This window comes from Microcaecilia unicolor, chromosome 1 (assembly GCF_901765095.1).
Source record: "Microcaecilia unicolor chromosome 1, aMicUni1.1, whole genome shotgun sequence".
Lineage (NCBI taxonomy): Eukaryota > Metazoa > Chordata > Amphibia > Gymnophiona > Siphonopidae > Microcaecilia > Microcaecilia unicolor.
This window is the reverse complement of record NC_044031.1, coordinates 398,703,748-398,726,331: the sequence shown is the minus strand read 5'-3', so window position 1 is coordinate 398,726,331 and position 22,584 is coordinate 398,703,748. Positions and strand designations below refer to the sequence as shown.

Sequence of the window (22,584 nt, the reverse complement as noted above, 5' to 3'; positions counted from 1 at the left end):
GTTCTGACATATTGCCTGGAAAGGATCATTGCAGAAGAAAAATGATGAAGCTTGCAGATCCAATGCCAAACCGCCATAGCTGTTGGCATTATATGAGAGAACTTTAGCACTGGAGGAAAGGGTTCTCCCAACTTGTGCAGTAGACAGCTGAAATGTATGTCTGATGTCAATTGTGTTTCCAAACTTGTGACCAAAAAATCTTGTGTAGAAAAGAACCAGTTACTGATATGACATATTCCACTGGCAACCGTCATATGACGTAAACTCAACAGTCCAAGACCACCATATTCCACTAGGATCTGAAAAGCAGACAATGGAAGGCGAGTCTTTTTCCCTTCCACAAAAAAACTTTGAAACGTCTGTTGAAGTGCCTCTCATCTTATGCTTTAAGGAATAAAGGAAGCACTTGAAAAACATAAAGCCATCTGGGTATAATAAATATATTATATAATGCTATGCATCCCAGCAAAGATAGAGGGAAGGCTTGCTAGGCCTGCAACTTAGTACATTTGTTGATAAGCAACCTGGAAACATTAACAGAGTATAACTGAGCAAAGTTTGAAGGAATATAAACACCTACATATTTTAGAGGTCCCTCTACCCAGGTTAAAGGAAAGGTCCCTGATCACTGTCGCTGTGTGTCGGCTAAGACAAGTAATGCCTGATACTTCCGCAAGTTCAAAGTAAATCCTGAAAATTGCCCAAATTGATGGACTAAACCTAATAAATTGTTAAGTGATCGGGTTGAGTCAGTTAACACTAGCAGAAGGTCATCTGCGTAATGCTTTAATGTGGTAATCTAGCAAAGTCACCCCTGAAACACTTTCCGCCAACCCCAGGACACGCAGCAGGGGCTCTAAGAAGAGTACAAATAAAAGGGGAGAGAGTGGACATCCCTGACGTGCCCTGGAGCACAGAAAAGGGGGCAGCCCTCACTCTGTTTACCAGAACACTAGCTATGGGTTGCGAGTAAAGAGTCTGGATTGCACCATAGAACCATTCATCAAACCCCACGTGGTGTAATACCTGAAATAAATAATCCAAGCCCACCCAATCAAAAGTCTTCTCGGTGTCTATACTTACTACCAATGAGGACATATTAGAAGTTTTACAATGACCCATAGCTATTAACAGCCGACGTACATTCCAAACCGACTGACGGTGGCGCACAGATCTGACTTGTTCCTTACCCACTAATCTAGGGAGAAGTCCTGCCACCCGCTCTGCTAGTACTTTTGACAATATTTTAAGATCCACATTAAGAAGTGAAATGGGACGGAATGAGTCTACCAAGTCTGCAGGTCTACCTGGTTTGAGCAGTAGAATCACTAAGGCGAAGTGAGCACATAATGGAAAAGGTTCCCGATCTATAGCATGCTCAAAGTAAGCCAATAGGGATTCCACCTCCTGAGGGGGCAGAATCTTATAAAACTCCCCTGAAGAACCATTGGGGCCCGGAGCTGAATGAAGTTTTAGGCCTTTGATAACCGCCTGCATTTCTAGTGCTGAAAGAGGAGCATTGTGGAGCTGGGACTCCTGAGGAGTTAAATAAAGTAGTCCCGCCTTTTCTAGAAAAGCCTTCAAAGAAGGAATATCTGGTGTGATGTGTGCTTTATAAAGTTGAGAAAAATATTGAGTGAATATAGCTGCTATATCTTCGCTTTTATTATGCAACTTCCCCTGAGGATCTCGTAAGGAAACAATTGTCTGAGACCCACCCCACGATTTGACAAGCCGAGCAAGGAGTTGCCTCCTAGTCTATTTCAAAACGATGAAAGCGAAATTTATGGAACCACTCATGCAGCAATGAGTTCAATGAAACCTGCACATCAGGGGCGTATCTGCATGGGGCCACGGGGGCCTGGGCCCCCGCAGATTTCACCTTGGACCCCCCCTACCTTCGCCATGGGCTACCTTTGCTGGTGGGGGACCCCAACCCCCGCCAGCCGAGGTCCGCTTCCTCCTGCTGCTGCCTTTAAAAATATTTCTTCAGCTGGCGGGGGACCCCAACCCCCGCCAGCCGAGCCGAGGTCTTTTAAGTTCTTCTTCGATTGTCCTCCGTGCTGTTCAAAGCTGCTGAATCCAGTTTTGGAGTCTGACATCGCTGCACGTTGTACGTGCAGGACGTCAGACTCACAGAAACAGAGTCTGTGAGTCTGACATCCTGCACGTACAACGTGCAGCAACGTCAGACTCCGAAACTGGATTCAGCATCTTTGAACAGCACGGAGGATGATCGAAGAAGAACTTAAAAGACTTCGGCTCAGCTGGCAGGGGTTGGGGTCCCCTGCCAGCTGAAGGAATATTTTTAAAGGCAGCGGCAGGAGGAAGCGGACCTCAGCTGGCGGGAGTTGGGTCCCCCGCCAGCAAAGGTAGGTGACGGCGGCGGGAGGGGGGGGGGGGATGACGGCAGTGGGGGGGGGGGCTATAAAGTGCCCCTCACTCTGGCTCCCCCTACTGCCGAACTTCAGATACGCCTCTGCTGCACAGTATGTAAGCGCTCGAGTAGCCTGGCAGGGTTTATGTATGGAAGCCTTTTTGGCTGCTTTAAGATGAGCTTCCAAATGCAAGATCACAGCTGCTGGACATTTATTATGTGCATGACCATAAGCTATGATATCCCTTCTGATCACTGCTTTGGCAGCAGACCAGAATAAGGAGGGCTGTTCCTCTTGCTTTTTATTATGGGATACAGTGGTGGAAATAAGTATTTGATCCCTTGCTGATTTTGTAAGTTTGCCCACTGACAAAGACATGAGCAGCCCATAATTGAAGGGTAGGTTATTGGTAACAGTGAGAGATAGCACATCACAAATTAAATCCGTAAAATCACATTGTGGAAAGTATATGAATTTATTTGCATTCTGCAGAGGGAAATAAGTATTTGATCCCCCACCAACCAGTAAGAGATCTGGCCCCTACAGACCAGGTAGATGCTCCAAATCAACTCGTTACCTGCATGACAGACAGCTGTCGGCAATGGTCACCTGTATGAAAGACACCTGTCCACAGACTCAGTGAATCAGTCAGACTCTAACCTCTACAAAATGGCCAAGAGCAAGGAGCTGTCTAAGGATGTCAGGGACAAGATCATACACCTGCACAAGGCTGGAATGGGCTACAAAACCATCAGTAAGACGCTGGGCGAGAAGGAGACAACTGTTGGTGCCATAGTAAGAAAATGGAAGAAGTACAAAATGACTGTCAATCGACAAAGATCTGGGGCTCCATGCAAAATCTCACCTCGTGGGGTATCCTTGATCATGAGGAAGGTTAGAAATCAGCCTACAACTACAAGGGGGGAACTTGTCAATGATCTCAAGGCAGCTGGGACCACTGTCACCACGAAAACCATTGGTAACACATTACGACATAACGGATTGCAATCCTGCAGTGCCCGCAAGGTCCCCCTGCTCCGGAAGGCACATGTGACGGCCCGTCTGAAGTTTGCCAGTGAACACCTGGATGATGCCGAGAGTGATTGGGAGAAGGTGCTGTGGTCAGATGAGACAAAAATTGAGCTCTTTGGCATGAACTCAACTCGCCGTGTTTGGAGGAAGAGAAATGCTGCCTATGACCCAAAGAACACCGTCCCCACTGTCAAGCATGGAGGTGGAAATGTTATGTTTTGGGGGTGTTTCTCTGCTAAGGGCACAGGACTACTTCACCGCATCAATGGGAGAATGGATGGGGCCATGTACCGTACAATTCTGAGTGACAACCTCCTTCCCTCCGCCAGGGCCTTAAAAATGGGTCGTGGTTGGGTCTTCCAGCACGACAATGACCCAAAACATACAGCCAAGGCAACAAAGGAGTGGCTCAGGAAGAAGCACATTAGGGTCATGGAGTGGCCTAGCCAGTCACCAGACCTTAATCCCATTGAAAACTTATGGAGGGAGCTGAAGCTGCGAGTTGCCAAGCGACAGCCCAGAACTCTTAATGATTTAGAGATGATCTGCAAAGAGGAGTGGACCAAAATTCCTCCTGACATGTGTGCAAACCTCATCATCAACTACAGAAGACGTCTGACCGCTGTGCTTGCCAACAAGGGTTTTGCCACCAAGTATTAGGTCTTGTTTGCCAGAGGGATTAAATACTTATTTCCCTCTGCAGAATGCAAATAAATTCATATACTTTCCACAATGTGATTTTCCGGATTTAATTTGTGATGTGCTATCTCTCACTGTTACCAATAACCTACCCTTCAATTATGGGCTGCTCATGTCTTTGTCAGTGGGCAAACTTACAAAATCAGCAAGGGATCAAATACTTATTTCCACCACTGTACATATTCTGTCCATTTCCCTCGGAGATAGGTACGAAAATGGAGATCATTATAGAGATAAGAAGGAAGCTGCCACCCCGAGGAACACTGATAGTATGCTGGTGCCTCAACATCAATCCATACCATATTATGATCTGAGATCTTCTCGGGACCAATAATAGCTGATCGCACTGAGGGAAATATATTAGACTTTACCAAGATATAGTCTAGATGAGAAAATATCCCATGGGCCCGAGAGAGGTGTGCCATGTATCAATTAAATTTTAAGAGCAAATAAAAGAAGATAAGATACAGGCTTGAGTGCCTCCATGATGAGAGATCTTGGAGAGGAACAATCCAGATTTCGGTCAGACATTAAGTTAAAATCTCCCTGCACCATTAATTTAAGAGATTGATAGGGAAGACGGAGCTGTACCAAAGACCGAAAAAAGGCAAGGTTGTACTTAGTAGGGTCATACACTGCCAATAGAAGGAACTCCATGCTATATAACTACAAATGTAATAAAACATAACTCCCCTCTGGATCTCTCGATAACAGTTCTTTATAGGCTAATCCCTTCCTGATTAAGACAGCCACTCTTCCATGTCACCCTGCAGAAGATGCCGAAAAAAATTCATTCACCCAGGAGTAGCATAGTTTAAGATGTTCACAGTCTGAGAGACATGTTTCCTGAAGATATGCGATGTCTGCTTTATGATGTTTCAGAGCCGAAAGGATTTTCGCACGTTTCGGCGGAGACGTGGTGCCTACCATGTTCCATATGATGAATCCTGTTGAGAGTGTATTCATAAAAATAATATTCATAAGACAAATATGGATGACTCTCCATAGCAATATCGGACGCAAGTGCCCAGCTTCGCCTGGATCTCCACATCCACCCGCAAGCCCAAAATAGATCTTGCGCTTGGTCAACCCTAACCTGAAAATCCTGAAATTGTTCATTACTAACCCCACTTTGAGATATACATGATACACATGACTGCCTCTACACCGACTGATTCATCATCAACAAAAATATAACAGAACACATTACATAATGTCTACATGCCTCACTCTTCAAATCCCAAACTCCATTTCCCTCCCCAATCCCCTCCCAAACCATAAAACCCATCCTTCTCCCCTAAACTAAGGGATTTCCCCTTTAGAAACCCCCAAACTCCCCAACACCACTATGTGTAGGGAAAATGGAGTCACTATTGATGAAAGGGATCCCATTCCCTGCCCCCACCTAAAGAGTAAACCAGATATATAAAGCAAGCATATTCCAAGAATAACATTCCAATATCCCAAATGTATAAAAATTGTGATGACATAGTACAGCACAGCACAGTAGAAGATATTCAGCTTAATCACTAAGATAAAACATTTGAACCCCTTGATTATCAAGAACTGACATAGCTTGTCAAAAAACATAACATTAAAGATGTTTGTAACAGGAACAGTGTACAGCCTTTTAAAATTGCAATGACAATCCTCTAATCCTAATAATCTTAAACCTAGGATATACCGGAAAATAAAGTCTCATATCAGCAGAAATCATCTTTGTCCACTACCATCCATCATGTCCCAGAAGCAGCCACAGTGGTCAGCTCTGTTAAGCATTTTTGAGCCTCCTGTGGAGAGTCATAAGTAAGTCAATGTCCTCGGTGGAATACTTTGAGAAGCGCAGGATACACCAACATAAAATGCACTTGGGCTTCATGCAGTGCAGCGCAGATGGGAACAAAGTAATGTGTTCACTCTTGCAGGGCCACCGAATAGTCTTGGAAAATCTTAACTGGTGTCCCCTCTTATGTAAGGCTATTTCTTTTCTGTTGGTATCCACGCAGTTTTTCCAGCTTATGGAGATAGTTGTGTATTTTAACCATGATGATTCTAGGGTGATTTTCACCATCACGTTTCTGACCTACCTTGTGCACCCTTTCCAGGCAGAGTGGGCCTATACTATCTGCGAGTGCAAACTCCGCTTTCAATCAGCGCTCCAGAAAGGTCGGCAGTATTCTATCCGGAACTGATTCAGGTATGCCAACTATTCTCAAACTGTCCCTCTGGGCCAGATTTTCTAAATCCTCTATTTTATCTGATTGTGCCCGAACCAGATTCTGCAGCGTGGCTATTTCAGAAGTCGACCCAGATCCAGCATCCTCCATTGCGGACACTCGCTGCTCTAAATTTCCTGTTTGACTGGTCGTGTCAGTCAGCAGAGCCTCGACATTGGTTAATTGTGCTGGCAGCTGGTCAAGCCGCAGCCCCATTGCCCACTCCATCGCCTTACTTGTGTAAGATGGGCATCAGTAAAGGCTGACGGAGCAACAACTGCAGTTAAAGCCATCTTAATATCTCCGCCACCATGGGATTTGTCTGAGTCCTTTTTAGTTGATTTACCAGGCACAGCGCTGTCCAGACGCATTACAAAGAGGTTCATACACTTAAGAATTACGGATTTAATTGAGGTAAGGAATTCTCACTGTTTCACTGCGTATGGAAGCGTAGGCTAGGAGTGGGAACCCCAGAGAGGACCAAGAACAATCTGAACCTTTCAGCTCATCACGTGATCTCTCTCCATATGTCCTTATAAATGGTTTTTAGAAAATACCTTCATTATCTGTATGTGTGTGATAAATATACATATAAGAACAACAAAGTTTAATATTTGAAAACATGTTCTCTTGGGGGAGGAGGACAGATTAGGTACCTGGAAGTTAATTGAGAGGGAGGGGGGAGGATATAAACCTGAAGGATCGCATAGGTTGCCCAATACCCTTTTACTGGCTCTGGGTTAGGGTTTCACTAGTGACTTATACAGAGGATCCTTAGATCTGGAGGGATAAAGTAAGGTTTAAGAAAAGCGTAGCTGACATGCCACAGCTCTTACCTTTATCATACATTTCCTTCAAGACCCCTCGCTTTATCAGCTCTTCTCTGCTTTGTCTCATTGAGATCTTCCTTTCCAGAGCTGCAAAGAAAAGATAAACATGTAAGTTAGTAAACACAGCCAAACTGCCTCCAACAGAGAGCAGAAATTCGATCTAATTATTCTTGTAGTTCCCTGAACACATTTTTAATACATGTTTCCTTTGATTTCTCCTCCTCCTACCCTTTTCTGGTTTTTGAGTAATTTTCTTTTCTGTCATGGGGTTGCTATGGCCTTTAAAAAAAAAAAAAAATCATTTTATCCATGTACAGCTCCAGTACCCCTAGACTTTTCTCTTCTTCCTTACTGACTGACAATAAGGACACAGAATCCATAATGCAGAAGGACAAGTATGTACAATCCATGTTGCAGAAATGCAGGCTGCTATGTATAATGCCTTATAAAAGTCTTCATTTTTTACATTCTGCTGCCTGAAAAAATACAGCTCAAAATGCATGAAAGTAGGAATTTGTTTCACTGATCTACACAACATTTTGTACACTCAATATACTCCAGAATAAGAAACTGAAAAATCTTGATTGCATGGCTTCATACTTCTTTGAAGATTCCCCTTTACTATATGAACCTATAGACTGCAAATCCGACAATGACAGCAATAAGTCACCTAGGATAAGTGTCTACTCATTTTGTATAGTGGAATGGTGCAGTTTTTGCTTGGTATTCTTCACAACATAGCTCATGGTCTTTCAGGTTGGCCATGGTTTCTCTTATGACTGCAGTCTTCAAATGTTGCCCCAGATTTTCTATTGGCTCAAGTTTGGCCTTTGACTGGGCTACTTGAGGACATTCATTTTCTTGTTGCTTTTAGAAGGTGGAAGGCGGGGGTGGAATATGGAGGCAGGTCACTTCAAGTGGTCACCCCCAGCTAAAGACAAGATGTGACAGTAGAAAAGAAAGCAATGAAAACAATAATCTTAGCAAATCACTTCTTACCAACACAGCAGGAAGTCAGACTAAACAAAAAACTAGACAGAAGACAAAAATGCCACTGAAATGTAGAAGGAAAGCGATGACCACAAATGCTCGCAGTCTAAGTCTGCAAGCCCTGATTTTAGAGGCAGACTTAGACATTGTTGCAATCACGGAGACATGGCTCAATGATTCCCATGAATGGGATGCAAACTTACCAGGCTATAATCTATTTAGGAAGGATAGAGATGGTCGTAAAGGTAGAGGAGTAGCTCTGTATGTGACAAATGATATCGTAGCGACTGAAATGACAGGGACTTGGGGAAAGGAAGAAGCAATATGGATCACCTTAAAAAGAGATGATAGAACCTCTGTCCACATGGGTGTTGTCTACAGACCTCCGACACAATCAGAGGAACTAGATAAAGATCTGATTACAGATATCCAAAAGTTGGGAAAGAAAAGAGAGGTGCTGTTGCTGGGAGATTTCAAACTGCCGGATGTAGATTGGAAAGTCCCATCTGTGGAATCGGAAAGAAGTAGAGATATTGTGGATGCTTTTCAAAGTGCTCTGCTCAGACAAATGGTGACAGAACCCATGAGGAAGGGTGCGACGCTGGATCTGGTGCTCACAAATGGGGATAGTGTGTCAAATGTTCGCGTAGGTGCCCACCTGGGCAGCAGTGACCATCAAACAGTTTGGTATGATATGATTGCTGAAGTGGAGGGCAGCCACTCAAAACTCAAAGTCCTGGATTTCAAGCATGCTGACTTTAGTAAAATGGGGGAATACCTGAGGAAGGAGCTGATGGGCTGGGAGGACATACGAGAAGTGGAAGGGCAGTGGTCCAGGCTGAAAGAAGCTATAAATATGGCCACAAACCTTTATGTAAGGAGAGTAAATAAAAGCAAGAGAAAAGGGAAACCGATATGGTTCACCAAGCAAGTGGCTGAGAAAATAAAGACTAAAGAGTTGGCGTTCCTGAAATACAGAAAAACTCAAGAAGAGGAACACAGATAGTATTTGTTCACACTGGAATCTACAAACTCCTTTCTGGTACTATGTAAGCCACATTGAGCCTGCAAATAGGTGGGAAAATGTGGGATACAAATGTAACAAGTAAGTAAATACCGGATGAAACCGAAAGAAGCCAAGAGAGAGATACATCTGGCGAAAGTGCAAGCGGAAGAACAAATGGCTAGAAATGTAAGGAGGGGTGACAAAAATTTCTTCAGGTATATTAGTGAAAGAAGGAAGACTAAAAATGGAATTGTGAGATTGAAAGATGCTGCGAACCGCTATGTGGATAATGATGAAGGAAAAGCAAATTTGCTAAACAAATACTTTTGTTCTGTTTTCATTGAAGAAAATCCTGGAGAAGGACCACGATTGACTGGCAAAAGTACATATGAGAATGGAGCAGATATAGCACCATTCACAGAAGCGAGTGTGTATGAACAACTTGAAAGTCTAAAGGTGGACAAAGTCATGGGACCTGACGGGATCCACCCCAGGATATTGAAGGAGCTCAGAGAGGTTCTGGCGAGTCCTCTTAAAGATTTGTTTAATAAATCCTTGGAGACGGGAGAGGTTCCGTGGGATTGGAGAAGAGCGGATGTGTTCCCTCTTCACAAAAGTGGTGATAGGGAAGAAGCTGGAAACTACAGGCCGGTAAGCCTCACTTTGGTTATTGGAAAAGTAATGGAAGCGATGCTGAAGGAAAGGAGAGTGAATTTCCTGGAAGCCAATAAGTTGCATGATCCGAGACAACATGGTTTTACCAAAAGTAAATTGTGCCAAACGAATCTCATTGAATTGTTTGACTGGGTGACCAGAGAATTGAATCAGGAATGTGCTATAGATGTAATCTACTTAGATTTCAGCAAAGCTTTTGACACTTTTCCCCACAGGAGGCTCTTGAATAAACTTGACAGGCTGAAGATAGGAACCAACATGGTGAACTGGATTAGGAACTGGTTAACCGACAGGTGAAAGAGGGTGGTGGTAAATGGAATCCGCTCAGATGAGGGAAAGGTGAGTAGTGGAATGCCTCAGGGATTGGTGCTGGGGCTGATTCTGTTCACAAATATATTGATTTGTGAGTGACATTGCCAAAGGGTTAGAAGGTAAAGTTTGACTTTTTGCAGATGACACCAAGATTTGTAACAGAGTGGACACCCCGGAGGGAGTGGAAAACATGAAAAACGATCTGCAGAAGCTAGAAGAATGGTCTAATGTTTAGCAATTAAAATTCAATGCAAAGAAATGCAAAGTGATGTACACGGGAGACGTATGTGTTAGGTGGTGAGAGTCTGATATGTACAGACAGGGAGAGGGATTTTGGGGCGATAGTATCTAAGGATCTGAAGGCGATGAAACAATGTGACAAGGCGGTGGCTGTAGCCAGAAGGTTGCTACACTGTATAGAGAGAGGTGTGACCAACAGAAGAAAGGAGGTGTTGAAGCCCCTGTACAAGTCGTTGGTGAGGCCCTACCTGGAGTATTGTGTTCAGTTTTGGAGGCCATATCTTGCTAAGGATATAAAAAGAATTGAAGCGGTGTAAAGAAAAGCTACAAAAATGGTATGGGTTTGCGTTACAAGACGTATGATGAGAGACTTGCTGACCTGAACATGTATACCCTGGAGGAAAGGAGAAACAGGGGTGATATGATACAGACGTCCAAATATTTGAAAGGTATTAATCTGCAAACGAACCTGTACCGGAGACGGGAAGGCGGTAGAACTAGAGGACATGAAATGAGGTTGAAGGGGGGCAGACTCAAGAAAAATGTCAGGAAGTATTTTTCATGCAGAGAGTGGTGGATACTTGGAATGCCCTCCCACAGGAGGTGGTGGAGATGAAAACGGTAACGGAATTCAAAAATGCGTGGGATAAACATAAAGGAATCTTTTTTAGAAGGAATGGCTCCTCAGAAGCTCAGCAGAGATTGGGTGGCAGCACTGGTGGTTGGGAGGCGGGGCTAGTGGTTGGAAGGCGGGGCTAGTTCTGGGCAGACTTGTATGGTCTGTGCCTTGAAAATGGCAGATACAAATCAAGGTCAGATATACATATAAAGTAGCACATATGAGTTTATCTGGTTGGGCAGACTGGATGGACTGGACAGGTCCTTCTCTGCCATCATCTACTATGTTACTATGGTATGTTACTATGTTACTTTGTACTTAGAGTCACTGCCCTGTTGAAAGGTAAATCTTTGTCAGACTGGACTAGGTTCTTCTACAGGATCTGCCCGTACGTTGCACCATCCATATTTCCTTTGATCATCATAAGGCCTTCCCATCTTTGCTGCTGCGAAGTATCCCCACAACATAATGCTTCCTCCTCCATGTTCTACTGTAGAGATGAGGTGATGTGCTGTGTTTGTTTTATGACACAAATATTACTTCACTTAGCACAGAGACCAAAAAGTTCCAGTTTGATCTCATCAGACTTAACAACTTATCCCTCATGTATGTAATGTCCCTAAGTGTTTTTTTGGCACATCATATGGCTTATCTTCAGCATGCCTTCTTGCTGCCCTCCCATGAGTAATTCTGAAATTGCTGAACAATGAACATTTTCTCCAGTCTCAGCTAGAGACCCCTGTAGCTCTATTAGTAACCTTAGGCCTCACAGCGCTGGTTCCCAAATCTGTCCTAGGGGAACCACAGCCAGTCAGGTTTTCAGGATATCCACAATGAATATTCATGAGTTAGATTTGCATGCAAGTCTAACTTATCAATAGTCATTTCAGATATCTTGAAAACCTGATTGGCTGTAGTTTCCCCCAGGACAGGTTTAGGAACCACTGCCTTAATCCATGATTGTGTTATTAAAATGTTTGCTGTACTACCCTTCTTGAAAAATATCAGAGTCGTTTGTAAAACTTTATATAATAAGGTGACACAATGAAGAGACTAAAGACAAACAAGGAGTCTCAATAGAACAGTCACTTCTCCCCAATGTCTCCCTTTACAGTTAGAGAGTCCAGAGCAGAGATGAGCTCAAATTTAGCCACAAATGAAGTTTATTGGAAAATGACTCGACTCGGCCAAGTTTTGGCACTTATGCCTTGTTGGCAGAGAAGGAACTAGGTGACAGACTGTGGCATTTTAGGTTCCTGGTGCTATTCTGCTCAGTTATGCGACACTGCCCCCCTGTATCTCTTGCTTTGGGTGAGAATTTCTCCTTTTTGTGTGAAGCAAGGAGAGATGAACTCCCAGAATTCAAGACTTCTGCCCAGTATGGAGACTTGGCAGGTCTGGTATCCTATCTCTGAGCAAGACCCTTAAAAACATATTCCCTTGGCACCATCATGCCTTACTGCAAATAGATTTCATTGACATCCTCGTCATATCATGTTCAAATATAAAACTGTAATAAATATATTAGCCAATTGTAGGCCTCCACAATTTATTTTCTCTCTACAGTTTTTTTTTTTTTTAGTGGACAATGACAGTAGAAGGTTATTTTGAATCAGACAGCAAAGGGTTAACTTTTATCTTTGCAGCTTATCAGTAGAGAGGAAGACTTGCTAGTCACTTCTTGGTACCTGACTCCTTCCTAGCTTAACTCTCTTCCCCTGCACTATATGTTCCCTTCAGTCATCTGCCCTCAATGATCCTATTAAAATTTCTCTTGTTTTATCTGAAGCTCCATAGTCAAGTTTGTTATTTAAAATTTAGATAAAGACTCCATCTGATTTCTTCACAGTAAAAGCTTTGCTAACATTTTTAGCATGATCAGTAATATGCTGGTACTCCGCTGTGCTTCTCGCTTCTCACCCTCACAGAACACTTGATGTAACCTGGCATTTTACTTCTGAAAGCAGTTGCTCTATGACCTTTGCCTTTCAGAGGATTCAGATGTTAAGGTTTCTGAAAAGCTCCTTTTTAGCAAATCCTGCTATTTTTTTCACATTCTTTTGTTTAATTTCTATGCAATTTTAGATGATGAACAGGGCACATGCCCTATTAGATAAGCATATTGAGGCATATTTTCAAAGCACTTAGACCTATTAAGTTACATATGGAACTCTGTAAATCTAAATGCTTTGAAAATGATCCCCTTAGTCTCATTAGAGACAACAAAAAAGAAATTGAGGGTAATATTTAGCCTGTGACAGAAAGTGGCTTGTAAGCTGCTTCCAGCATTGGACTGACTTAACCCTGGATATTCAATGCTGGGGCATACTCAGCTCCTAGCAGGGGCGGACTGACCATTCGGGCAATTGGGCAGTGCCCACCGCTCTCTCCACTCCCACCCAATACCCTCCTGCTGCAGCCACCACCAAACAACAATGGTAGGAAAAAATGAATTGTATTTTTAGTTTAGGATCAAGTAGTGTGGTTTCTGTGTTATTAAACATAGAAAATGGAAATAAGGTGATATCTTTATGGACTAATTTTAATACATTTTTGACTAATGTTTGGAGACCCAACCCTCCTTTCTCTTGTCAGAACAGAATACCGTAACAGAAGTATACTGTCCTGACCTGAGGAAAGAGGTTTTAGCCTCTGAAAGCTAATTGAAAAATGTATTTAGTTCAATAAAATGGCATCATCATATTTTCCATTTTTTGTTTTATTTGTTAACCTATAGTATAGTGATTGAAATATGTCAGTTTTTGAAATTTGCATCTGCGGGTGGGGGAATAGCGGCAGCGCAGTGGTCAGGAAAGAACATGGAATGGCAGGGGCGTCAGCTGTGGGCGGCGGGGGGGGGGGGGGGGGGGGCATCAGGCAGTGGCCAGGAGGGGGACCCAGACCACTCTCAGTCCTCCCCTGGCTCCATGTATCTGTATGTGCACTGACCCAGAAGTAAACTGGGCACTGGGCCATTATTCAGACTGGTGCTTGGTTAACTTGGTACATAAAGTTAGGACGGCCTTTTTTCTAGGAATTCTAGGCTTTGGGGACCTCCTTATTAGTACCTGAAAAAGCCTAATGAATTCTACTCCCTATCTGAAATCCTCTGAATACACTGAGCAGATTCTTTGCACCAGAATGAGGTTCTTCTCGCTCCAGGGACTATCCTAATAGTCCTATAACTGGCGTAAGTGTGTACATCTAAATTTCAGACATGCTCTTAGCCAGTTACACTAACAGAATCTAAACATCTAGGGATCGAAATTCAGCTGGTGACAGTGAGTATTTTTATAGCTGGTAGCAGCATCATTCCTAGATATTCAATGCTGAGCAACATCTCGGCACCAGCATTGGTTATCTGGGTTTATGTGGCTGGCTCTTTCTTATGGGGTTGTGTGATATTCAGCACTTAACTGCTTAAGTGACACTGCATAAACCCCCCTGTGTACTAAACCATGCTAGCAGCTGCTGTGTGCTAATGCCGACACAACCCATTCACTTTGAAATGGGCTGTATTGGAATTGCTACGTGGCAGCAACTAGTATGGCTTAGTAAACATGGGGGCAAGATAGGACTGATTTTTATGCAGGTGCCAACTCTGCTCCCGGACCGCCCACAAAGTAAGCCTTTGAGTTTAGCAGTCTGTGGTAATATTAGAAACATAGAAACATGATGGCAGGTAAGGGACAGATAAGGGCCGAATGGCCCATCCAGTCTGCCCATTCTCAGTAATCACTAACTCCTCCTTTTCCTAAGAGATCCTATGTGCCTGTTCCATGCCTTTTAAAATTCTGACATAGTCCTCATCTCCATGACCTCCACCGGGACGCTATTCCAAGCATCCAACACCCTTTCCGTGAAAGAGTATTTTCTTAGATTCCTCCTAAGCATATTTCCACTTAACTTCATCCTATGCCCACTCATTCCAGAGGTTTCCTTCATTTGAAAAAAGCTCAGCTCCTGTACATTGACGCTACTGAGGTATTTAAACGTCTCTATCATATCCCCTCCCTCCCATCTCTCTTCCATTGTATACATGTTGAGGTTCATAAGCCTGTCCCTATATATTTTATGAGAGACCGCTAACCAATTTTGTAGCCGCCCTCTGGACCGACTCCATCCTGTTTATACCTTTCTGTAGGTGTGGTTTCCAGAATTGCACACAGTACTCTAAATGGGACCTTACCAGAAACTTATACAAGGGCACTATCACCTCTTTTTTCTGGTCATCCTTCTCCTTATGCACCCGAGCATCTTCTGGCTTTGTCGCCTTTTTCACCCATTTGGCCACCTTAAGATCCTCAGATACAATTACTCCCAAGTCCCACTCTTCTTTCATACACAGAAGCACTTCACCCCCTAAACTGTACCGTTCCCTTGGATTCTTGTAACCCAGGTGCATGACCCTGTATTTCTTAGCATTAAATCTTAGTTGCCAATTTTTGGACCATTCTTCAAGTTTTGCCAGATCCTTCCTCATGTCGTCCACACCCTCCAGGGTGTCCACCCTATTACAGAGTTTGGTATCATCCACAAAGAGACAAACAATGGCACTAACTGGTTAAGCCCTAACAAGCAATTTAACTGGTCACGAGACGTTTCTGGCTGGTTAGATTGCTATGAATATCAACCCCATGATCTCTGTTATAGAAAAGACTACTGCTGCACGCCCTCTGGCTGCCCAATTGGAGGCACCAAGATATGGAATTGCCCCCATGCTGTATTGGATTTACACTAAACATTAATCTTTGCATTCAGGTCAAAAGTATTCTATTTCACTTTGTAAGACCACATAATATTTTAGGTTTGGATTTTAGATTTAATTAATGACCTTTTGCAAATCTGAGCTTGAGATGAGTAGATACACATCTCAGGCAATGTAGGGTGAAGTGATTTGTCCAAGGTCAAAAGGAGGTATGGAGGGGCATTTTCGACCCGGGACGCCCATTTCCGAAGACGGCGCCGCGAAGGGGAGGGGCTGACCGTATTTTCGAACGAGATGGCCGGCCATCTTTCGTTTCGATAATACGGTTGTGGCCGGCCAAATGTCAGAGATGGCTGGGTTTGAGATGGCTGGCCTCGGTTTTTGCCGATAATGGAAACTGAGGCCGGCCATCTCAAACCCGGCCAAATACAAGGCATTTGGTCGTGGGAGGAGCCAGCATTTGTAGTGCACTGGTCCCCTTGACATGCCAGGACACCAACCGGGCACCCTAGGGGGCACTTCTAAAAATTAAAAAAATTTTTTAAATAGCTCCCAGGTGCATAGATTCCTTACCTTGTGTGCTGAGCCCCCCAAATCCCCCCCCCCAAAAAAAAACTCACTCCCCACAACTATACACCACTACCATAGCCCTAAGGGGTGAAGGGGGGCACCTACATGTGGATACAGTGTGTTTCGGAGGGCTCCCATTTTCCACCACAAGTGTAACAGGTAGGGGGGGTTGAGCCTGGGTCCGCCTGCCTGAAGTACACTGCACCCACTGCAACTGCTCCAGGTACCTGCATACTGCTACGATGGACCTGAGTATGGCATTTGAGGCTGGCAAAAAAGTATTTTTAAAGATATTTTTTGAGGGTGGGAGGGTGTTAGTGACCACTGGGGGAGTAAGGGGAGGTGATCCTTGATTCTCTCTGGTGGTCATCTGGTCAGTTTGGGCACCTTTTTGATGCTTGGTCGTGAAAAAAAATGGACCAAGTAAAGTCGCCCAAGTGTTTGTCATGGACGCCCTTCTTTTTTCCATTATCGGCCGAGGACGCCCATCTCCTAAGCACGCCCCAGTCCTGCCTTCACTAAACTGCCGACCTGCCCCCGTGAACTTTGGTCGTCCCCGCGATGGAAAGCAGTTGAAAGCGCCCAAAATCGGCTTTCGATTATGCTGATTTGGGCGACCTTGCGAGAAGGACGCCCATCTCCTGATTTGTGTTGGAAGATGGGCGCCCTTCTCTTTCGAAAATTCACCTGCTAGTCGCATATATCAGTGCAAGGAACAAAAGACTCTCTCAGGGAATTGTGGAATTAGAAAAGAAGCTGCAGGGAATCAGGTGGAAATATACTAGAACACACTAGCCGGAATTTTATGAAACTATGTTGGCAACCAGGGTAGCATTAAATAGCATGATACATGAGCGAACAACAAAGAGGCTCTTAGATACAAAACATACTTATTTTATGCAAGGGAATAGGTCAGGGAGGTTGTTGGCAAATCTAATAAGGAATAAAGGTATCTCTAAATACATATCAAGTATAAGACAGCCAGATGGGAGGGCAACTAATAACCCCCAAGATATAGCAGACATATTTCAAAAGCATTTTGAAAATTTCTATAAGCAAGAATCGCAGGCCTCAACCTTTTAGGCAGAGATCCAAAACTACTTACAGAGATCAGGGATGCCCACCCTCCAGGAAGAGGCAATAGCTCGGCTAAACTTGCCGTTGACAGCAAAAGAACTACAAGGAGCCATACATAAATTAAAACTGTACTCAGCTCCTGGCCCGGATGGCTACTCTGGCGAGTTTTATAAAATACTGCAGGCACAACTGATTGGACCACTTTTGGACTATTTTGAAGCTGTGATAGAAAAGGGGTCCTTTCCAAGGCACATGAACACGGCACTGATAACCTTGATCCCAAAGCCGGGACGAGATCCCACTCTGCCAGAGGCATACAGGCCCATCTCTCTGATAAATGTAGATGTGAAACTGTTATCAAAAGTATTAGCTGCTAGGTTAGCAGAGACCCTACCAACAGTTGCAGCAGAAGATCAAGTAGGATTTGTGAAAGGGCGATATTCAGTGTTCAATGTGCGGAAGCTACTATTAGCCATGTCGCATAGTGTCCATAAAGGAACACCTATGATTGTAACCAGCCTGGATGCAGAGAGAGCATTTGATCAGGTGAAATGGCCCTTTTTATTCAGCACGTTGCACCATGTGGGAATTGGGGGCTGGTTTATGGAAGCAGTGGAGAGCCCATATACAGACATGAGAGCATCAGTACTGGTCAATGGGGTAGCACTGTCAACAGCTACATCCTATCTTTCAAAGAAATCACCTTCCATCTTGTTTCTACAGTCGTTTCCTTCTCTGATGGAGGTACTGCAAATATGTTTTGGGACAGATGTAATAGGGATCAAATCCTTCTGTACTTAAATTCTGCTTCCAAAATTCTTTCCCCGTGCCCTCTAACAGGTAATAAGCTTTGATTCCTTGTATATTGATATCAATGCTAGAACATTCTTCCAAACTTGGGCTAGGGTCTCATCCTCTTTCTGAACTCAGACTTTGCTCTCTTGACTTCTCAAAACTCTTGAACCACTCATTGCAGACATTTTCTGGGGCAGGACTTGCTTCCACACCGTTCAGCTGCATGCAAGACGGGGCTCAGGGAAACCCCGTCGACACTGCCGGCCAACACAGAAGCATCGGCTCCGATAGCAGGGGAGGAAGCCTGCCTGGGTCCAGACGTCAGCCCGAACTGCTCCAAAGTCAGCTGTTGTAGAAGGTGGGTCCTGGTGGGGGTCGAGGGAATCTCCTGTACCTTTCCTCTCCTTTTCCCCTTTATTCGGGGAGTTAAGAAGCCGTTCCCAACAGTGATTCAGAGTGTATCTGGATGCGTCTGCAGCAGTAACACACTACGCCACCATCTAGGATCTTCTCACAAATTTTAATCAGGTAGGATTCTCACTTTTGGATGGTGGACTGGGTATTACATCCTGGTGGTGGGGAGAGGTATAACCCTTCAGGGAAATGATGATGGAATATGTCATGGAGGGTTTCCCAAATAACCTCAACATCAAAATAGGGAATTTAACATTGACATATGGTTTTATTATATTATTAAATGTTAAATGTTTTATCATTTTTAACTCAAACTTGCAACAAAATATTGCATAAATGCTTCTATTACAGGACTGCCTGCAGCTGTGAGCTCTTAAGGCCTTCCTGCCCAGGTGAGCAATATTTTCTCTCTTTTTTTTTTAAACCCCGGTTACAATAAATAAAAGAGTTAAAGTGGGATTTGAATGTGGCTACACCTCTGACTTGTTTCCTGCTTTGCTAATAATGCCCATATTACCTGAAACTATCATTCAGCCTGTTATCCTCTTTCAGTTTCACTTTCAGGGGAGAGGAAGGGGAACAGCAACCACTGAGGGATTAACCCATTAGTGCCCAATGTTCCCATAATAAGCTCCCATATGGGAATGCTGGGCACTAATGGGTTAAGGAAGTATCATTTTTGTACCCTGGACGTGACTGAAACAAGTCTACTTTAGGACTTCTTTCATTTTCAGCTAGGATGTTTCTTCCCATTTGGTAATCGCTGTTGGATGTCCTGATTTTGGGGCCTCCTTAGTCCCGCCCACAACATGCCCCCTTGCTATTTGGATGCACTGCAGTGTCGGGAATCCCTTTTCTGCCTTTGCAAAATTGGGATTTGGATGTTTCAAGCACATGGACTTCCAACTGGGCATTTGAGACATCCATATACTTCGAAAATAAGTTCCTTAGTTTAGTATCACTTTTTAAAACCTGTGCTTGCAACACTTAATTGACTTTGTGGTAAGAATGAGGTGCAATTTAAATTTAAGTAAGTTTCACTCTATCCTCACTGCATAGCTCACGTGCGAGGTCAGGCTCTGAAAAGTGGTACTAAGCTAATAGCAAGTACAGTGATGGTAGGTTTGATTTACATCCTGATAAGAAGAGGAGAAACAGACAAAAGAGGAAAAGACTTATTTACAAATTAGAAAAATGATGTTGAAAGGGGGGAAGTGAAAACCTCTTTCCATCTGTCTCCTGGAGGAAGAAGGGGGTATAGGGAAAGTGGGTTTAGTAATTCAGGGATCAAACTTTTGGGACTTTCGTGCAACTGAGTCCAGCAGAAAAATAGTTTGGATACAGCAAGGGTAATCCTATAAACTAAGTACTAATATTTACGTGCCCATTTCACATATAAATGTTTAGAATACCAGCGTATATGTGCGTAGGCGTGCACTTACCTGTGTGTATATACCAGTTTGCTACTTAAGTGCTATTTTGTGAATATGCGGCTATCTTGTGTAGCGTGCATTTACAAGGAGGCATACACATGGGCAAGACATGGGCAGAGCTCCCAGTTACGCACGTAATTTAGAATACTGTAAGTAATGTGTGTTCCTTCCACATTTAGACGCTTGCACTTATGCTTTTTGGCTGGTGTAGACATGCTGATACCGTATTACCCTCGTATTCTCTAACAGAACCAAGGTGCCTAGGTTCTGTTACAGAATTGGCTCCTACCACCCATCTATGCAGCACGCAAATGGAGGCATGCAATTATAAAACTTCCCCCAAAGTTTTCTGCAGAATCCATTTTGTGAAGCTGCTTTCATGCATCCATTTAATATGGGCTAATGGTTAATAAGCTGGCTTTGTACATTTATTATTACTTTAAATATTTTTGCAAGCGTAAAGCCCAACTGTGACATTTTTCAAAATTGGTTTCATGCACTAAAGCATCAAATAGAGCTAGATTTACTATCATTTATTAACATTTTCTATTCCGCCTGGACGTATGTGATCACAGTGGTTTACAAAGTTCAATAAAAGAATAATATGAAAAGAAACACCATAGCAAAAATAAGATAGACCTATAACATGCATGCAAGAGACCACACATCTCTACCATAAAATAGTCCAATATCTATCTATCTATCTATCTATCTATCTATCTATCTATCTATCTATCTATCTATCTATCATACAGATACCCCACACTTGGTTCCTTTCTTTCCCTGAAAATACTGGATGATCCAAATGCTCGAGTGACTATTTTAAATCCTTTTTAAAATTTTGGCAAAGATTCCATCACACAAGTCTCCATAGGAAGTTGGTTCCAAAGGACAGGTGGCAACCAAAAAAAAGGCTTGATCAGGTGAAGGAATAATTAATCTATGGTGAGACCATGATCTCGATGCCGTTGTTGGAGTATAAGGAATGGCTAGGCATCCCAGATAAGGAGTTATCTCTATATATAAAAGGCAACCCCCAACGTTCTAATGAAGCCTCCAAGGAAGTTGAGGCGCCCGAGAGATCCGGTGTGCCCCTGAGTGTCTGCACCGCCCTTGCGTCAAAACGTGATGACGTCGAGGGTGGAGCAATGACACACGAGAGCCGAAACGGAAACGGCACAGGCACGGAGGCGCAGCAAAAAAAAACAAACCCAAAAACCCTCCCCACACAGAGCGAACCACGAATGACGTCCGATGGTCACATGGAGGCAGGCAAGCAGCTCGGAGGGACGGAGGGAGGGGGCCTCTACCATTATAGAACCTTGCTAGCGCCCGTTTCATTGCGTTCAGAAACGGGTCTTTTTTCCTAGTGTTTTCATAAAAGGCTTTGAATATGAGTACCAAAATTTGAATATGATATAGTAAGGAATGGATAGCCAGTGGAATCGCTGGTACATTAGCGTTACATGATCATATTTGTGGGCTTTGTCCAATAAATGAATTGTAGCATTCTCTATTGTTTGTAAGTGTTTAAGAGTAGAGGCAGGCAGACCAGCATAGATTACGTTTCCATAATCCAAGCGAGATATTAATAACGCGTGAATGAAGGTATGTAGACTTGCTTCATCTAACATACATCTAACAGTGCAGATCTGCCATAAAATAGAGCAGACGCTCATCTTCAAACCGAAGGCAGTGATCGATTAGGAACCCTGCATGTTATTGCAGGCTAACAAGCACTAATGTGTTGTTTATCACAAGTCCCGTTTTGTGCAATGGGACCTATTTACTAACAACGCACATTATTGCCGTGTGCTAAAGGAGTGGCACACTTTTGTAAATTCAGCCCATAGTGCACATTATTTGGGAAAGTGTACTCTATTTTCCATTTTAGTGTACAAAACAAACTTTGGAAATTTGCTCCTCAGAAGGAAGGGATCCCCAGAAGCTTAGCCGGTGGTGGGAGGCAGGGCTGGTGGATGGGAGGTGGGGACAGTGCTGGGCAGACTTATACGGTCTATGCCAGAGCCGGTGATGGGAGGCGGGACTGGTGGTTGGGAGGCAGGGTTAGTGCTGGGCAGACTTATATGGTCTGTGCCCTGAAAAAGACAGGTACAAATCAAGGTAAGGTATACACAAAAAAATGGCACACGTGAGTTTATCTTGTTGGGCAGACTGGGTGGACCGTGCAGGTCTTTTTCTGCCGCCATCTACTATGTTACTATGTTATTTGATATGGTATGCTTCATATTAAGGAGGTTTATAAGGAACTGTAATGACGGATGAATGATTCTTTTTTTTTTTTTTTTTAAATAAAGGAAAGCAAAACCTTGCCACAAGCCTGCAAATACCACAGCAGAAAAGTGCAGACAGCAGTCTATTGTATCAACAGGTTAATTTCAAGGGCTGCTGAAAACATTTCTGATGGTCAGATGTGACGAGCATTACTGTTATTCCAATCTGTTATATACGGAGAAAAACAAGACAACCAGACAAGGATCGAGAAAAAGAGAAATACAGAGAATACCTTTGCATTTTTCATATTTCTGCACCAATGTTTTAATTGTGAGGTTCAACCAAAGGATAGAGC

General features: G+C 43.5%; 1 protein-coding gene across 2 annotated transcripts in view; it reads right to left on the bottom strand.

The window, feature by feature from the left end:
* The window catches only part of PHACTR1 (phosphatase and actin regulator 1), a 436,304-nt gene that overhangs the window by 104,403 nt on the left and 309,317 nt on the right, over positions 1-22,584 (bottom strand). For both annotated transcript variants that reach the window (XM_030211092.1, XM_030211101.1), the window contains exon 3: positions 7,162-7,242. In XM_030211092.1, the coding sequence (XP_030066952.1) occupies positions 7,162-7,242 (81 nt within the window). The remainder of the gene's footprint in view (positions 1-7,161; positions 7,243-22,584) is intronic.